The sequence below is a fragment of the Polypterus senegalus genome, chromosome 13, assembly GCF_016835505.1.
Source record: "Polypterus senegalus isolate Bchr_013 chromosome 13, ASM1683550v1, whole genome shotgun sequence".
Taxonomy (NCBI): domain Eukaryota; kingdom Metazoa; phylum Chordata; class Cladistia; order Polypteriformes; family Polypteridae; genus Polypterus; species Polypterus senegalus.
This window is the reverse complement of record NC_053166.1, coordinates 4,512,815-4,529,950: the sequence shown is the minus strand read 5'-3', so window position 1 is coordinate 4,529,950 and position 17,136 is coordinate 4,512,815. Positions and strand designations below refer to the sequence as shown.

General features: G+C 50.6%; 1 protein-coding gene across 2 annotated transcripts; it reads left to right on the top strand.

Moving 5' to 3' along the window:
- The first annotated feature begins 2,315 nt into the window (after nt 1–2,315).
- Nucleotides 2,316–15,819, top strand: tlx3b (T cell leukemia homeobox 3b). Of its 2 annotated transcripts, none has more exons than XM_039775758.1 (3): nt 2,316–2,777; nt 5,372–5,606; nt 14,931–15,819. In XM_039775758.1, the coding sequence occupies exons 1-3, from the start codon at nt 2,348–2,350 to the stop codon at nt 15,139–15,141; spliced, it is 876 nt and encodes a 291-aa protein (XP_039631692.1). In that variant the 5' UTR covers nt 2,316–2,347; the 3' UTR covers nt 15,142–15,819. The 2 variants fall into 2 exon arrangements, with proteins under 2 accessions (XP_039631692.1, XP_039631691.1); XM_039775757.1 differs by having other exon boundaries at nt 5,369–5,606.
- The last annotated feature ends 1,317 nt before the right edge of the window (nt 15,820–17,136 follow it).

The following is a 17,136-nucleotide window of genomic DNA, read 5'->3' as shown; positions in this document are numbered from 1 at the left end:
GTTTGCTGAAAACTTCTTAGAAGGAAAACCCCGCGTCGACCATATTAGAAAACGATCGGGTCGATGGCGGCCAAAGCCTTCTAAACAACGACAAAAGTCACATAAAAAAAAATATCAAAGGGGACCTTCGGCACAAAATGGCCAGCGGCGCCGACAACGAAACGAAATCAACAAGAAACGGATTCGAATTTGGACTTGGCCCGTCACGCCTGCCCTGTTTAATAAACGAATCTGAAAAGTGATTGGAATCAGAGACCCCCGGGGGTCCATTCAAAGGACACGGACACGCGGAGCGGTACATTAAATAGCAAAGCCCCCTGACGAGAGCAGCCCATTCAGGCCGGAGCCCAAACCCCCCGGAATGGAGAGGATATTCAAAGTGTTCAGCAAGTCCTTCGAACTGCGTGCGTTCGTTTCACAAATGATATTTTAGGCAATTCGATATTCGATGTTTGGCGTGTCGTTTTTATCTTAAACGAACAAACTGTTTATCTATCTATCTATCTATCTATCTATCTATCTATCTATCTATTTATCCCGTTGAACACACACGACTGTGTGTATACAAATCTAACATTAAAATGACACACACACATATATATATATAGAGTATATAGCGCACATTATCTCAGTGTAGATGGTATATTACAATTCCATTCGTACGATTCTATCTCTCTCTCTCTCGGTTTTTAAATGTATTTATGTCTCCACCTAGAAAGCCGATGACATTCAGCGAAGCTCTGATTCTCCGTTACCGAGCGCCCGCCGGTACCGTTCACGGAGCGACGGAGGGCCACTGAAACGCCATTCGTTCTTGTAGGACTCCGCGTTTGGATATTTGAATAACGTCGCTTGTTAAACAGTTGGCGAGCAGATTTACCGGCGAGGCAGGCGGAGGGGGATTCGTCGCCGTTCTTGAGGGAGCGCGCTACACGTCCTAATGCATATATTAGAGACAGCGAGACCGTCCCCAGCTATCGAATTTTCCAACACATTTCATTTAGCAGACAATAATTCGGCGATATAAAAAGTGTCTTTAAATCCCCGGTCTGTATTTTTATTGCTGTCATGTAAATTATTCAGTGTGTTTCTGTAATTGAATCCCCCGCTTTTAAAAACTAATAAACTCGTCTTCCGTGCCGCGGCTTCACCCGAAAAGCCGGAATCGGCCCTAACAGGTGCTGATCAAATCGCGCTAAACCCGATTAACGGACAAATTCGATTCCCCTTTTCATTTGGCCTTCATAAAGCAAGATAAGTAAATGCGTTTTGAACTTTATTTAATTTTTAACGCCTTTAGCCCCGGTTGTGTGTTAGGGGGCGTCTCAAAAAAGATTTGAAGAGTTGAGTTAAGCGGCGATTTCGCCCGCCCTGCCTGCTCGGGGAGGCGCCCACCGCCTTTGCCCTGACGCGCCCGGGTCCCAGCTGGCAGACCGATGGCCCACGCGGTTGGCATCACTTCTGAAGCCGACAGGTTTCGTTGTGTTTTTTTTTTTTTCTCCCCAAGATCGATAAGGTGAAGAGTTTCGTGGAGGCCGCCGGTCGGTGCTCATTTATCTGCGGCGCCGATGCTACGGGAGAAGACAAATGTCAGCAGCTCGGCACAAATTTTCTTAAACCGCGAATGTGTCAGATTAACGACAACGCCAGCCGCGCGCTTCTTTTATGGCGGGGTCGCCCGGTTGCCTGCGTTTCGGGCAAGGAGGGTGGGGGGGAGGTTGGCATTATAGCCAAGACAAACTGCACGGCGGTGAATCTGGACGTGAATCCGTTCCGTCGGGCTAATTGGCTCCGTTTAATCAACGCAACGAAACGGCACATTAACGAGCCGAATTAGGGCCGAGGCGTTTACAGCGTCATTTGCAACGGCGATAATTGATGCCCGCAATAACTTGCACCGAGCACCGTGCCGTTCTTAGCGTGCTGCCCTTTCCGTTAATGAATTTGACCTATTGCACGTTTTCCCCCAAATGATGTCACTTTGAAATGCTCCCTAAGCTCTTATTTGGTTTCGCCAGTCATTGTTAAACTCCGGTCCAATGGCTCGGCAGCGGCTGCCACGTGCTGGCCAATAGGTGCGCGCGCCTCCAGAAAATGAGCTGCGAACAAAAGTGCGGAGCCTCAAAGAGATGGAGTCCTGCAGCCGTCCAGTCCCGGGCTGCGCTTGGCAAACTTTCACCGCCGATGCCTCCCTACAGCCGCACGCAGATGGCTCCTCAGTGCTGACTGGCCCCTGGGCAGCGTGACAGCGGAGAGGGCCGGCCGGCGACACCCGCCACTCCACTTTTCTTTTTCTTTTCTGTTTCGGGTTTTTTTTTTGGAGGGGAACCCCCTTGGATCTGCAGGGATGGATCAGACACCCAGCAGCGCTGCCCAGGCACCCCAAGCTCAACACGAGCCCATCAGCTTCGGGATCGACCAGATACTCAGCGGCTCCGAGCCCGACAGCTCCTCGCAGCCTTCTAGCACCAGGGGCTCGGACGGCAGTCCCGGCAGCTACCACGCAGGGAGCACCAGTGTGACCACGACCACCGCCTCCTTCAGCTCCTTGCCAGGCCCCTTCCCTGGCATCGGGGCAACTTTCGAGGACTCGGGATCCTATAGTGTCAACCTGAGCCTGGCCCCCGCTGGGGTCATTCGGGTGCCAGCGCACAGGCCCATGCCCGGAGCCGTGCCCCCGCCGATCACCAGCGCCATGCCCACCGTGCCCGGCTTTGGCAGCCTCAACTTTCCCTGGATGGAGAGCACTCGTCGCTTCGCTAAGGACCGATTCACGGGTAGGTGTGCAGGCTGCCGGCCTCCCGAGCTCAGCAAACTCGGGTGCTCACTTTGAAAGTTGAAACCCTCGTGTCAAGTGGCATGGCGGCCATCACCTGCAGGCAGGCGAGTGACAGGACGGCGCTGCCCTGCCTTCTGCCAACACAGAGCCCACCTTCCATTCGAGAAACTGGCGGGCAACAACTGCGCGAGGCCGAGGGGTTGTAAAGCCGCTTCAGGGCTTCAGTGTCGACACGCCATGACGAGTGAAACGGCCGGCCGGGGCAGGAGATCGGTGACCTCCGGAGCAAGATGGGAGGCCATTTACATGGGAAAAAGCCGGGGGTGGTGGAATAGCTTGGTGGTCTCAGGCCGCGGCGGGCTCTGAGCCCTTCGGCCTCTACGACCCGACCGGACCAGCGGGCCTGAACGGCCGTGTCGTGCGCTGCTTAACCGAGAAAAAAAAAAAATCCGCTGCTTCCTCTCGCTTGGCTGCCTGGTGTACATAATTAGGGCTCGGTCCCGGTACCGGCCATCTTCCAGGCTCACATCCCCACGTCGAAAAGAGGACCGGCGCCATCCTGGAAAATCGGCATCGAAACAGCAAAAGCATCGCAACGAGTGTCCATCAGTTCGGCCTCCTGGCACGCGGGGCCATTGGCCTCTTTCGTTCCGTTTGAGCCTTGGAGGGTCTCACCGAAGCGCCTTTAATAACCGGGGAGTGTTTGACGTGCTGCTGAGGTGAAGGCTTTTAAACGAAAATGCACGTTAAATGATAAAAAAAAAAGAAAGAAAAATATCGAATGACTTGGGTGGGTTTAGGACGTGGGTGGTGAAAAGGCGCCTAATTTTGTGAATCCCTCCAATACCAAAGAAAGAAAAAATAGAAAAGACAGACAGGCAGGCAGACAGACAGACAGACAGACAGACAGACAGAATATCTTTTCAATCTTTCTCGAGAATTCGTTTTAAAAGTCACTGCAGTCACGACCAGGAAAAACATGAAGCGCAAAGACCTCCATATCCGAGAGTGCCAGTCGAAAAAAAATTAAAAACGGAAAATATCGTTTATTGATGAGGAGGGTGAGGAAAAGAGGAAGAAGGGCTCGTGTGAACATCGTGAGCTTAAAGAAACTCGCGTCGATACGGACGTCCATTCTGTGTTTAGGGATCTGCAAAATCTACACGTGAAGAGCGCCGCATAAAAACAGAAAAGAGAAGGAAAAAATGAAAGAAAAGTCAGAAAGATGACTTTCAGAGGTGGTTGTTTATTTATTATTACTATTATTATGATTATTACTATTATTATGATGATTATTATTATTATGATGATTATTATTATGCTTGTGTTTACAACTATTATTATTATTATTATTTTAAGCTTGTGTTTATAACTATTATTATTATTATTATTTTAAGCTTGTGTTTATAACTATTATTATTATTATTATTATTTTAAGCTTGTGTTTATAACTATTATTATTATAATTATTATCGATGCTGCTCTTGTTATTCAATACCAGTTGTATTTTCAGGCCTGTCATTTAAATACTTTCTGACTTTGGAAGAGTCCCGTTTTCATTTAAACGAAGTATTTAATAATAATAATAAAATAAAAATAATAATAATAATAATATAATAGAAGTTTGACAAACGAGAGGACTGATCCAGGCATTTATTAATAGTTGTCACAGTTTCAATGATGACGGTAATATTTTTAAAATGATAAGCGACTCATCTTAGGAATATCATAGCAGGAATTTTGCAGCTGTGCAGTTTAAATAATGTTGCATTTTTTTCCAGCCGTTTTTGAGTGGAATGACAAAGCGCAATTCCGTTCGTTTGATTTTTATTGTTTTAAAATATGTCTGGGCAGCTGAAGCCTTGCAAATGCTAATCTACTGACCTAGAGATGAATTACGCGATTTACATCAGCCAAATTATTTTGACTCTTTTTAACTTTGTGTATTATTATTATTATTATTATTATTATTATTATTATTATTGTATTCTCCAAATAGGAGTTTCATTGTTTTTTTTTTACTTTTGTTTGTTTTTAATTTCTCGTTTGCTTTTCCCTAAAATAAAAACGAAAACATAAAAATTCAATCGGAATGTCCGTTTGTCATGCAATAAGCCACTGGACGCGGAGACCAACAAATGACAGCGCGAGGCGCGTATTTACGAAGCCGTGTTATTGATACTTGTATGTATTTATTATTATTATTATTATTATTATTATTATTATTATTATTATTATTATTATTATTATTATTATTATGTTGCGTCCTTTGCACTTTTTCTTGAGTATTTTTTATTTTTATTATTATTTCTGGTTTATTTTTGTGTGTTTTTTTTTTTTAACAAACCCCCAAATGCGGCGCCCCCTCGTCCGCTGACTCGGCTCGTTCCTATGAGGACATGTCACAAAGTGTGGCTGTCGCTCCTGGTAATTCGTTGTGGCGTTTCTTGTTTTAGGGTCCGCCTGAGCTGAACTCCGCGCACCGCGCACGCACGTAGGGCCTCCCGACCCGCCATGACAGTCGGACGTAGACGTTGTAGACGTTTCCTCATCACTCACACCAACTCGTTTTCTTTTCTGTGGATGCAGCAGCCCTCACACCTTTTACGGTGTCCCGGAGGATCGGCCACCCCTACCAGAACCGGACCCCCCCTAAAAGGAAGAAGCCGCGCACGTCCTTTTCTCGCGTGCAGATCTGCGAGCTGGAGAAGCGCTTCCACCGGCAGAAGTACCTGGCCTCGGCCGAGAGGGCGGCGCTCGCCAAGTCCCTGAAGATGACGGACGCCCAAGTGAAGACGTGGTTCCAGAACAGGAGGACCAAGTGGAGGTGGGTGAATGACGTCCTCGTGGGCTGGCACCGTGCAGAACTGAAGGGGTGTGTGGGTTCTTGGCACCATGTAAGGGTACGCTATGATGGGTTCACACACGTCGCCCATGCAGTCGGTGGTCCGAGGGGTCAGTTCAGTTTGGCAGTTTCAAAGGAGGGAGAGGGGCGGACAGAAGAAGTGGGGACTGCAGGACGAGAGGGGACATCATCCCTTGTCACGTGTGTCTTCCTCAGAGCGTGCCGGGTCCTCAGGACCACTTGGGCATGGCAGGGTTTTTTTTTTGTGCCCTTCAGGTCCTTCACATACAGATCGTGTCATTGGCTGGCATTAGAAACAAACATCAGGCTGGCTTGTGTTTGCTCCTCCAGTTTCTAACCCGTGTATTATTAAGCGAGGGGTCAGACCACAGAACGTGCTCGATGGGGTCCTTCATGACAGGAGCGGCGACCACGAAGTCACTCCTTCTCAGCTCAGGGGTCACCAGTTCTGGGCACCCTTTCTGCTGCCCATCTCTTGGTGGACATGTGGCAGAGCAGCAGACGGGAGACCCTGAGGGCCACATCTCCCCGCCATTAGGACACTTTCTTTTTAAAAATGTATTGCATTGATTCAAATCAAATGACACTCCATACACATGACTCGAGTTTTACAAAAGAAAAGAAAAGAAAAGAAAAGAAAAGAAAAGAAAAGAAAAAGGTTCGAACAAATCGAGCTCGGCCAGCAGAGTAAAACTACGACAAATGAATCAATGACATAATAAACGAATAAAGACAAATGGAGTCAAAGGGGGCCATTCTAGAATCCTCCATGAGATCCTGCGCTCGGCGGTCACATCAGGGACCCGCTGGGCTCTTTGCTTAGAATGCACGACAAGTGCCAGCCGAGTGCCCGCCAATCCAAACGACAAGACTCAATCGGACTCATAAAGCCCCCCCCCGGACTGACTTCAAGTGGCCCTCGAGTCCTCACTGCTGGTCACTGATGTCACCGCAGCCGTGAGGGGGTCTGCCTTTAAGGACCCCCGGAGTTTTGAATGAGTGAACACGGGATGATTTATGTGGGAATCCAAGTGGCATGCAGGTGGGCGCCTAAGCCCGAGTGGACCCCCCGGTGCAGTCACCGATCCTCGAGGAGAGGAAAACGAGCAGAATTCTCCTGGAAGGGTCTCGCGGTGACATGTCACGTGCTGGTGGTCTGCACTTGTTGTTCTATGATTTGGGGGTGGCAGCGTCGTTGTGTCCTCGGGCGAGGAGGACAGATGTGAGTGGCACAGCGGCGACCCGGGCTCACCTGTGACAGATGGCGGCATGTAATGCACTCGCACAGGTGACCCGAGGCGATGAATGCGCTGAGATCGGCCAGCTGCTCTTCCTCGGACTTTTGAGGGGCGTCTATTAGTCCACAGACCCCGAAAGCCGGCGCAGGGGGTCGCTGCCTCTCCGGATGTTTTTTTTTGTACACCAAATAAGCGAACGAGGCATCCTGCCGTTTTTAACGGAGTAATAAAGGATGGCACGAACTGAAAACGACGATTAACAAAAGAAAGAGTGGCAGGGCACCACAGGTGTGCCCACCTGCATGGGTTACACGAACCAAGACAAAGCCGAGCGACGACACGAGCGAAACGCGCTGATGTATTCGGGAAAACGTCAACCGAACCGAACGGAGCGGCGGCAACGCGAATCTCGTCTCTCTGCTGCCGGCGGCTTTCGGTTTGGTTTGTTTCTTTGATTTCGTTTGATTTGCTTCGCCATCACGTGAACTGTCCGTCCCTCCGGCTGCCTTCCTTTTATTCCTAATCGTGTCGCCCTGTCGCCCTCCTCGTCATTTTCGATCCCATCTATGCGCCTCAGTGACGATTTTCTTCTTTTCCGGATTCTCAGAACAAAAGAACGAATTTGTGAACAAACAAGAAAGGCGACAGTCGGGCCGTGAATTCGGTGACGTTTTGTATTCTTTATGTTTAAACTGCTGGCGGCTTCCGATGTCGAAAATGTCACCCACTGGAGCCGTCGAGTGGCGCGTTTTGTCGTGAGGGTCCTCCCCATTGTGCGGGGTCTCCTTCGATGTCTGATCGGCTCCCCAAAAGAGAAAACTCCAAGTATTGTTTGCCGCCAGATCCCCCCAAAACCAGGAACCCGCTGGCACGTGTCACCCCACTTGTCATGGAACCTGCCGGGGTCTTCCAGAACCTTCTTGTGAACGGCTGCTTTGAGAACCAAACATGGGGGCTCCCTATTTCAGACAGGACCCCCTGCTCATCTCAGCAGTTTGTACGCACAGTGAAGAAGACGCCACACATCTCGGCTCGTGCCAGACATTAACACCGTGATGGCCTTCAATGACGTGCCGTCTCTTCTTACCCAATGCTGGTCTGGACACCCAATTTAAACACGACGAGTGATATTGGCAGACTTTACATTTTATTTAATAAATAAATAAAGCGCAACAACGCGCCAGGCCGCCATTTGAACGTATCTTCATATTTTTAAAACTAGAACGCGTGCTTAACGCGCCGACCATTAAACGAAGACCCGTCGATCCAGTGTCACTAAAATGGGCCTGGCATTGCAGCTTCCTCTTCAAACTTCGTTACTGCCCCCTTGCCAGGTAACCCCTTCTGCTCCGCGACCCCAAGTCTCCATCTTCTCATTTTCACTTCCGGTGGGCGCAGAGTTTGTTCTCACGTTTCTTATTACGCGGCCAAACCAACGCAGCCGGATGACCGCGCGCTTAATGTCGCCTTCTCTGTCCTTGACATTCTCTGGCTGTCACCCCTCCAGCTCAGGCCGCCCTCCATGTTGGGCTTCTCTTTGTCGCCTTTCCCGCAGCTTTGCCCCTCGGACATTTCGTTCAGCTCACCCCGTCGCCCAGCGCGTTCTTCGGAATTGTGTTTTTCAAAAAGACGAATTGAAGGGTCCGCAAAGAAACTGAAAATATTTAGATCTGCGGTTTGGGACGGGACGCCACACCCGAGGACCCGTTCGTTGACTTGGTCTTAATTTGGACTTTCGCCTGTGATTGTGTCATACAGAGAAAGAGGTGACCATAAAAAAAAACAAACAAAAAAAAAACAACAACACTGACACTCCTATTTGGAGAATATAATAATCATAATAATCATAATAATAATAATAATAATCATAATAGGAAGGGGTGGCGCAGTGTGTAGCGCTGCTGCCTCGCAGTAAGGAGACCCGTCTGGGTTCGCTTCCCGGGTCCTCTGCGTGGGTTTCCTCCCACAGTCCAAAGACATGCAGGTTAGGTGGGTTGGCGATCCTAAATTGTGCTGGGTGTATGGGTGGGTGTGCGCGCCCTGCCCGGGGTTTGTTTCCTGCCTTGCGCCCTGTGTTGGCTCCAGCAGACCCCCGTGACCCTGTAGTTAGGATGTAGCGGGCTGGCTAATGGATGGATGGATGGATAACAGGAAGGTGTTGCAATATCAATCTAGAATGTAAACGAATGTTATAAATTAGCTCCAGAGGGGTCTTTTGAGTTAACTGATCCAACTCGCTACGTCATCCGTCGCACCCTTTAAAGTCCGAAGGTGACTCAGTCCTCAGTACCGCTAGCGACAATAGCGACTGTCCGGAGAAGAGCGCAACTCAGCCGGAGACGCCGTTTGAATCAACTCGCAAGTCGCAGGTCTGCATGTCGCTTTCAGGGCACTTGGACCATCGGAGCGATCAACAAGAGAGACCCCCACGGCGCAGGAGTGAAATCATGAAAACAGGGACCCCCAGCTATAGGCGGATTTAAAAAGCGAACAAAAGAAAAGAAGCCGATTGTATGTCAAATGTTGTTAGTCACCTTGGATAAAGACAGAATGATGACGATGATGATGATGAATAATAACACAATGAATGCAGTGCATGCCACTAAAATTGTTTTTCATGCCATGGCAGGCACACCTGGCACTGTCGCTGTGTGTGTAACCCCCAACCCCCCGTCTCTGCCTTTTGAGATTTGATCTCAGCCTGGAATGGCCAGGTGACCAGCGGGGACTTTTGTGGCCATGCGGCCTGTGCGCCCACCTGATGCTGATGGATGCCCCACAGGCGGTGGCGGAGGCCCCTGCGGGCTTACAGACGTTTTGGGGGTTCCACCAACACAAAACCCCCTGCGTGATCCGCAGATCGACTCGAAGGTCTCAGAGCGGCACTGACTGACTGAAGTAAATGAAGACCACCAGATGCCACCTTTAAAACGAATGGCAGAAATCCGAAGGAAAACAATGATGGAGGTACGTTTTGAAATTCTAATGGGCAACGTGCGCTGTTATCAAAGCTGCCTGCCATCTGCACAGATGACACGCCATCGTCACAAAGGAAGGTGTCACAAGTCACTAAAGTCCCCTTTCTAAATCAGCCAACGACACAGAGGTCTCGTGGGTGTGCAGGAATTTGTCTTTTTTTTTTTTTTTTTGCGCAAAGTCGAGTCGTTTGGTGGTCTTTGCTGTCCGTTCTTCACCTGCCGGAGTTCACAGAACAATCGGTCAGCACTTGCAAACGTGACAAGCCACATCAGGGAAGGAAGTGTCCTGTCCCCAAGGTTGTTGTCGTTTTATTTTATAAACGCTCTGCAGAAGTACAAACGCCGTTAGTGTTAGGAGTTCTCTGAGGTGGACGACCCGCTCGCTCACCACTGCGCCACCCTGCCTCAAACGACAAAAGACGCAGAACACAACGAATGTCCACAAAAGAACAATACGTTTTACACACACGCGAGCGACGGGACATCTGTCTGCGCACCAAAGGCTCCAACCAAACGGGGGTCCGCGCCATTCTTTGTCTTTCAGCCTTTGTTCGTTTTTCCGGTTCAGATATTTCAATAAATGGCGGGGCTGTCACAACGCACACCGGACCCCGCACTCGTGACGTTCCTCGTTTCTCCCGATTTGTATCTTCGCGCCTTGGAATCGTTTTGCTTGTGTCGCCGCTCGTTACACCGATTGTCGTTTTCGAGCGCACTGCGCTGCTTTTGTCGCACTAAACGTGACTTGAAACGCGACTCCTAAAAGGCGCCCGATGGTTCAGTGTCACTTTTGAACCCGAGACCCCGATTTGCATTCATCAAAGCAAACCAACGCCCATGTCCTTCATCATTAAACATAACGGGGGCGTTTGCGTCGTGATTCTCATGGTGGCCGCTGGCTTGTCGCCGTGAAGAAGAAGTTTGGAAGTTGGTCGTGTTTCACTTTGGTTCTGCTTTGCCCACCGCTCCACAGACGTGTCTGCCACTCTTGATTTGTCTTCCTCTTTCCTTAATAGCAGAGAGTGAAATTAAAAAAGAAAACGACGAGGGTCACCTTAAAGACCACCGCAGTACCCCCCGGTGCCTTTTGCGGCACGCAGACGTGCCCACCGATCAGGTCGTGCCCCTCAAGTCGTGGGGGGTCTTTTGCCAAGTCCTCCGTGAGTTGCTTTCACGCCAGTTTCGTGTCTTCGCTGCCCGCCACTGTTGTCCCTTGTTACGCCTTGATGTCCTTTAGGATTGTCACTTTCATTTCCTTTTTTTTTTGTCATCGACCGTCCGCGATGTGACGCTTGGACGGAGTGACAAAGCCGAACTTTCAACTTGTCCCTTAATGTCGCATAACGAAGACCTTCCTGGTCGGTCGGTCGGTCGGTCAGTCGCTCGCAGGGGCGGCCTTGGGGGGTTACCCGGATGTGCACGTGGTCTCTATAAACGTGCGCACACCGGATTTTCTCATTACAAGATAACCGGCGGACTTCATCAAACATAACGGTATCGAGCCCAGCGCCCGGTGACAAAGGTGTGTCACCTGCTGCTAAAGACACCCAAGCAGCCAAGGCCAGCGGGCATCCGTGAGACACCGGGGTCAGCGTGATTATCAAATAACAGCACAGAGTCCCCAAAGCCATCCAAGAGAGCTGCCCGCATTTTAACAATGACGGTGCCAATTTGAGCCTACTGTGCTTCTTTGGGGTGACATCATCAGTAGGCCAATTTGGGCTCCATAATGAAGCATCCACATGGTGGTCCAGAAAGGTCCTCGATGTATTTAGATGCCCACCTGACTCCAAAAATAGCCACCACACATACCTGGTGACAGATGCCAGTGTCCTCCTAGGGAGCCTACAGGACATTAAAGGTTTTACGAATCTTCTCAAGAAGCCAAACTCACGTGCAAAGACCCCCTCCCAGACTGAGATGGCAGTAAGGGGCCCCCAATGTCATCAGCAGGCCTCCTGTGCCACACAGGCAAACTATAGACTATAGTCACCCAGGGCAGCAAAGTTTTTGGAGGGGCTACACTTAATTAATTGTAAGAGTGTGTACCAAGGTGCCCGTGACCTTTATGACCAACAAGCCTGCTCAATGAACTGACTGAGGGTCTGCACGCCAAAATCACCAAGGGGGACCATCTATGTGGACCACCACAGCCCACCACTCTGCAATCTGTGACATTTTCAGGTCTGCCTGGGGACGTCTGCGCATGTGCAGGTGGTGACCAGGCCGCCTCAGCGTGAAGCCCACCCCAGGGAATCCCGAGAGTCACTTGCCATCAGTTAAAGACATGGCATGGATGGCATTTCGGGGCGGTAGGACTATGGAGGGCTGTGACAGGGAGCCGTGGGGTGTGACATCCTCATAACACCCACAGTTGTCACAAACTTGTGCCCACCCTTCTGATTTCATTCAGTCTCCATTGATGGCCTCTGTCGGTCACAATTTTCTCTTTCACTGGTGTGACTTTGTCACCTACCTGTGATGAATGAAGACCCAATGGGGTCCATTGGGCCGGGCAGGTGGGTTTGTTTACGGGGCACCAATGAGGCACAAATGCAGTACAAACCGATAAAAACGAAGAAATGCCAAAGAAACAAAAATAAAACAATAAATGAACACCAAAAGAAACAAATGAAGATGACAGAACAGAGTCATCTGTCACCGATGTCACTCACTGACAGGCCGACCCCCGCACATAATGAGGCGGCATTTGGGGCAAACCTCGTGTCGAGGGGCGCAGAAGGCAATGAGCAGACCACCCGGGGGGTCCTGGTGCTCCACAACGCGTCAGTGAATGCACTTTGACCCCCGACAGACGTATTCTTAAGTCGGCCCCTCGACCCGCCGAACGCCAGCTCCCCTCTCGGTGGTACTGAGGGCTCTGAGCGAGCGGCGGCTGCCCCGGTGACTTTGTGCCAAGAACCCTGAGGATACCATTACAGCAGTGTAGCCCCCCACTCTGGTGCCTCCTTCACCTCTGCCCTCATGTGGCTTCTGACGTTTGCATTGCCTGGTCATGATGGCACCTGGGACACTAAGGGTCACCTGAAGGTGCTGTTAGGAGGGAGCCTGGTGAGCAGTGAATGGGGGTAGGCCGAGTAAGGCCGCCCATGCGTCATTCAAGATTAGTGCCATCACTGCCCAAAGGTGGCACTGGACTGGCAAGCAGCTCCAGGTCTGTGCCACTCTCTGTTGAGTATTGAAGCGGAACTGGCAAGAGGTCTGGAAAGGAAACAAAGCGAGCTGCCCGCACATATGAGGGGCTCCAAGCACAGCAAATGACAAGGCCAGAGGGGCAGGAGGGAACAACGTGGGGGTTCACAGAGTGGCAGTATTCTGAGATGGCACGTGATGAGAGCAGCTCAGCAGAACCAGACGAGTCCTTGATGGTTTCAGGGGGTGTGGCTGAGCCCATGAGCCGCTGGACTGGCACCCCAAGTGAACCACTTTACCCACTCAAGGAGGAAGATGAGCGTGTGGTGCCCCTTTAGTTGGCACCTTTCATCTCCTGCCACAGTCAGCTTACAAAAATTTGGAAATGCGTAAAGTGGGGTTCACAGGAGAAAGGCGCTATATACATTAAAATCTGCCTGCCCGCCTCACTTCCTGCAAGTGTCCCTGCTGCAGTAGCAAAGTAGGGTGGCACAGCAGTTAGTCAACATAAAATAATGCGATGGAAAGGCGCTGTATCTATGAAATGTGTAATATGAAGGCGCTATATAATGTGCAGTATAAAGGTGCTATATGTGTAATATAAAGGTGCTATATAATGTGTAATATAAAGGCGCTATATAATGTGTAATATAAAGGTGCTATATAATGTGTAATATGAAGGCACTACATAATGTGCAGTATAAAGGCGCTATATAATATGTAATATAAAGGTGCTATATGTGTAATATAAAGGTGCTATATAATGTGTAATATGAAGGCGCTATATAATGTGAAATATGAAGGCGCTATATAATGTGTAATATGAAGGCGCTATATAATGTGCAGTCTGCAGAACATGACCTCATAAGCTGCCCCGGTGTGGCACATGTGTCACCTTTACACAACTATCTGGGTACAACTAAAGGGGTCTCACATAACCTCAGATGCCTCTTAACTTTGCCATCATCACAAAGTCTCCATTAACATAGTGGTGGGGGGTGGGGTTGTCATCTCAGCTTGGCAGATGGTCTCCTTTCCTGTCATTGTCACCACAGACTCTGTGCCAACAGTTCTGATACCCACTCATCTCAGACAATTAGCATTAGGCAGGTACACATCCAGGATGGGATGCCAGGGATTCACTTAACAGACAACCACACAGAGCATATGGAAGTGGCACTGCCCAGTCTGCCCAAATCCAAATTGTGACGCCAGGCTTCTCACTGCTCCCCATCACTTCTGGGAGGCAAGGCATGGCAGCAAAGTTGGCATGACAAGGCAGACTTGAGCCAAAGGAGCACATGGGTTAATCTGAGCGGGCATGAAAGGAACTCATCATGTGACATGCTAGAAGGCCAGGCAGGTGACGCATCAGAATATCTCCATGACTATTAAAAATCTTCACAGGACACATGAAGGGCACTGGGTGAGCACCACTGAAACCAGTAAAGAGTCTCCTTATAAAAATGCTCACCTTGCTGGTGTACTGCAGACCAAACAGTCCATGGCCTTCATGTTCTTTGTGTGCCACCCTTGCCATGCTGCACAAGATGCCCATGCTGAGGAGTGACCTTAAATGCCAGTCTTGTCCCCGTTGTCACGATGCACGTTCAGCAGGCCGCTACTGATTTGGACAAACAGAAAGTTGTGATGATGAGGGTGTGAAGTGGCAGTGCCAGGGTCACACAGCGCCTTTTACAGTCATATCGATGTCTGCCTCCTGTGACTCGATCTCGAGTGTATATAGCGCCTTTCACATTGAGTGTTCTAGTGTGAAATGGGTGACACGTGACCACTCGCTGGTCCGGCCGGACATTTTCTTTTCTTTCTGCTTTTGGTCTCCAGCAGCGACCAGGGGTGATATGATGTGAAAGCCCCCCCCCCTCACTGTCCCTGTCCCTCATTTGTGTCCCCAGGCGGCAGACGGCGGAGGAGCGCGAGGCCGAGAGGCAGCAGGCCAACAGGCTGATGATGCAGCTGCAGCACGACGCCTTCCAGAAGTCCCTGAGCGACTCCATCCAGCCGGACCCCCTGTGCATCCACAACTCGTCGCTCTTCGCGCTGCAGAACCTTCAGCCCTGGGCGGACGAGAACGCCAAGATGCAGCCCGTCACGTCGCTGGTGTGAGGTGCCAGGCGTGCCCGTCGGACTGCCCACGTTGTAAATGCATGAACCTGACGTGACCCGGGACCGCTCCGGCCCTGGATTCGCCTCCCCCGCACCCCTGCCAACGGCCCACCCCGAGGTCGGACTGCAGTTCCCCTTCACCTCTGCATGCACACGCCGAGCCTTTCCGTTCAAAATGGAGGCGCCTTGGACCGAAAAAGAAGAACAAAGGAGGAAGGACGGGCCGCCAGGTGCACCCCTCGTGGCCAGCGTGCCCACCGTGTGTTGATCGCAGATGGTTTGTATGTGATTTGAGATGCCCAGCTTGTGTGGCATGGCCTTTTGGTGCCAACATGACACGGCCCGCACTCCCAGACCAGACCATCACGTGCCACGAGACATCAGGAGGCCAGACCGAGGACCGCCGTGATGCCCCCCCCACCACCACCTCGTCTTCTTTCTACGTTTTGTAGACTCGGGTCGTTTTGATTTGTCCTCATTGACTGCTGTGAAAGCGAAGCCACCGGTGGTGCCCACCATTCGACGCTGCCACTTTGGGCAATGCCAGGCTGTGACATCCACTCTCTGCTCGAGGTCATCAGAAGTGGTCCTGCTTTTGGTCTTCGTTGTCCACTGTCCATGTTTGAGGTGGCTGTGGATTTCATAAGGGTGTAAATAAAAGTTTCCTTTTTTCTTTAAGTGTGCGACTCTTATGGGGGGATGCGGGCATCTGGGAGGTCTAACCTTAAAATAATGGAGGGGGCATGGAGTGGCATGTGGGGCTGGCCAGAACGTGGCCATTAGGAGAGTGTTAACATCCCTTGTCATTCCTCTGCCATGTCCACTGAGCTGGTGTCACCAAACAAGCTGGCCTCGAGGGACACCAGGGCCAACCAAGTGACTCCATCAGGGTCACCTCCATTCAGAGCACTTCGTGTATAGCGCCTTCCACAGGTGACACTGGACAGGCCACACGCCACCTGCAGAGTCGTCTCTGTCTCCACAGTGCCCTCTAGTGCCATTCACTGGCAGCCGACAACGAGCGGGTGGGCTCCGCCAGTCTGTGCTCTGGTGTTTGCAGTGAAGCGCCCACCGCGCAGCGGCCCCCGTTGGAATGTGAGAAGCTGCAGACCTCCGCACCTGTTGGGAAGCCCACCGCCGAAGTAACTGATAGGAAGCAAATCTTCTTCTTCTTCTTCCTGCAAACATCAGAGTGCCACCCTAAATGAGGTTAGTGGCGACTTCCAGGGGACTCTCGACGACATCATCGATTACCGACTGGCAGTCCTTCATGGTTCACAGCCCCCCTTTGTCGCATTTGTTGTTAGCCCCCCTGAGAGGCCTCTCCTTCTCAATGCCTGACCCCCATTACACATTTAATTCTTTACTCACCAATGGGAGGCGCTGTAGGTTGTGATTGACAAGCGCCAGCGCCAATCTGAAGCAAACGGCGCATTTTGAACTGAAACCTGAGCCCCAGAAGAGGGGGGCTGTCGTGTCTTTGGTGGTCCATTTCTCAGTCTCATTTGCATATTACTGCACTGACTTATCTCACACTCACTCGCCCTTTTATTTTATTTCATGATTGCCCTCACAACGCCAACTGAATGGCACATACACACAGTCACTCAGTTGGGCACCATAACATGGCCTTCAAGATTCTCCCTCATTCTGCTGCCCCTTAAATCCGTGAATGCCACTGGACAGCGTGTGCCACCTGTGGCAGCCCAGCCACCCTTTCTGCCATCTTCTACACAATCTTTGGATGCCCACTCCAGCATGCCACCTCTTGCTCTTACCAGGTGCCCTCTGGAATTCACCTAAAGGACTCCAGGTCGTTGTCCATGCCCGGCCCCACTCTGGGATCTCTGTCCTTAAACCCGACAGATGCCACCTAATTTTAAATGAGTGACTCAGCCTTTTGGCTGCCAGGTGGTAAGGACTGTGAAGGTCTGGGGCTGAAGGCACTGGGTGACCTTGGCAGTGGTGGACAAGGACCACCACTCTGACATACAG

Excerpts from the sequence above, each read along its gene's own strand:
- tlx3b (XM_039775757.1), top strand. The coding sequence starts at position 2,348 with ATGGATCAGACACCCAGCAGCGCTGCCCAGGCACCCCAAGCTCAACAC. Across the intron at positions 2,778-5,368 it reads CGCTAAGGACCGATTCACGG|CAGCCCTCACACCTTTTACG; the intron begins GTAGGTGTGCAG and ends CTGTGGATGCAG. Across the intron at positions 5,607-14,930 it reads AACAGGAGGACCAAGTGGAG|GCGGCAGACGGCGGAGGAGC; the intron begins GTGGGTGAATGA and ends TTGTGTCCCCAG.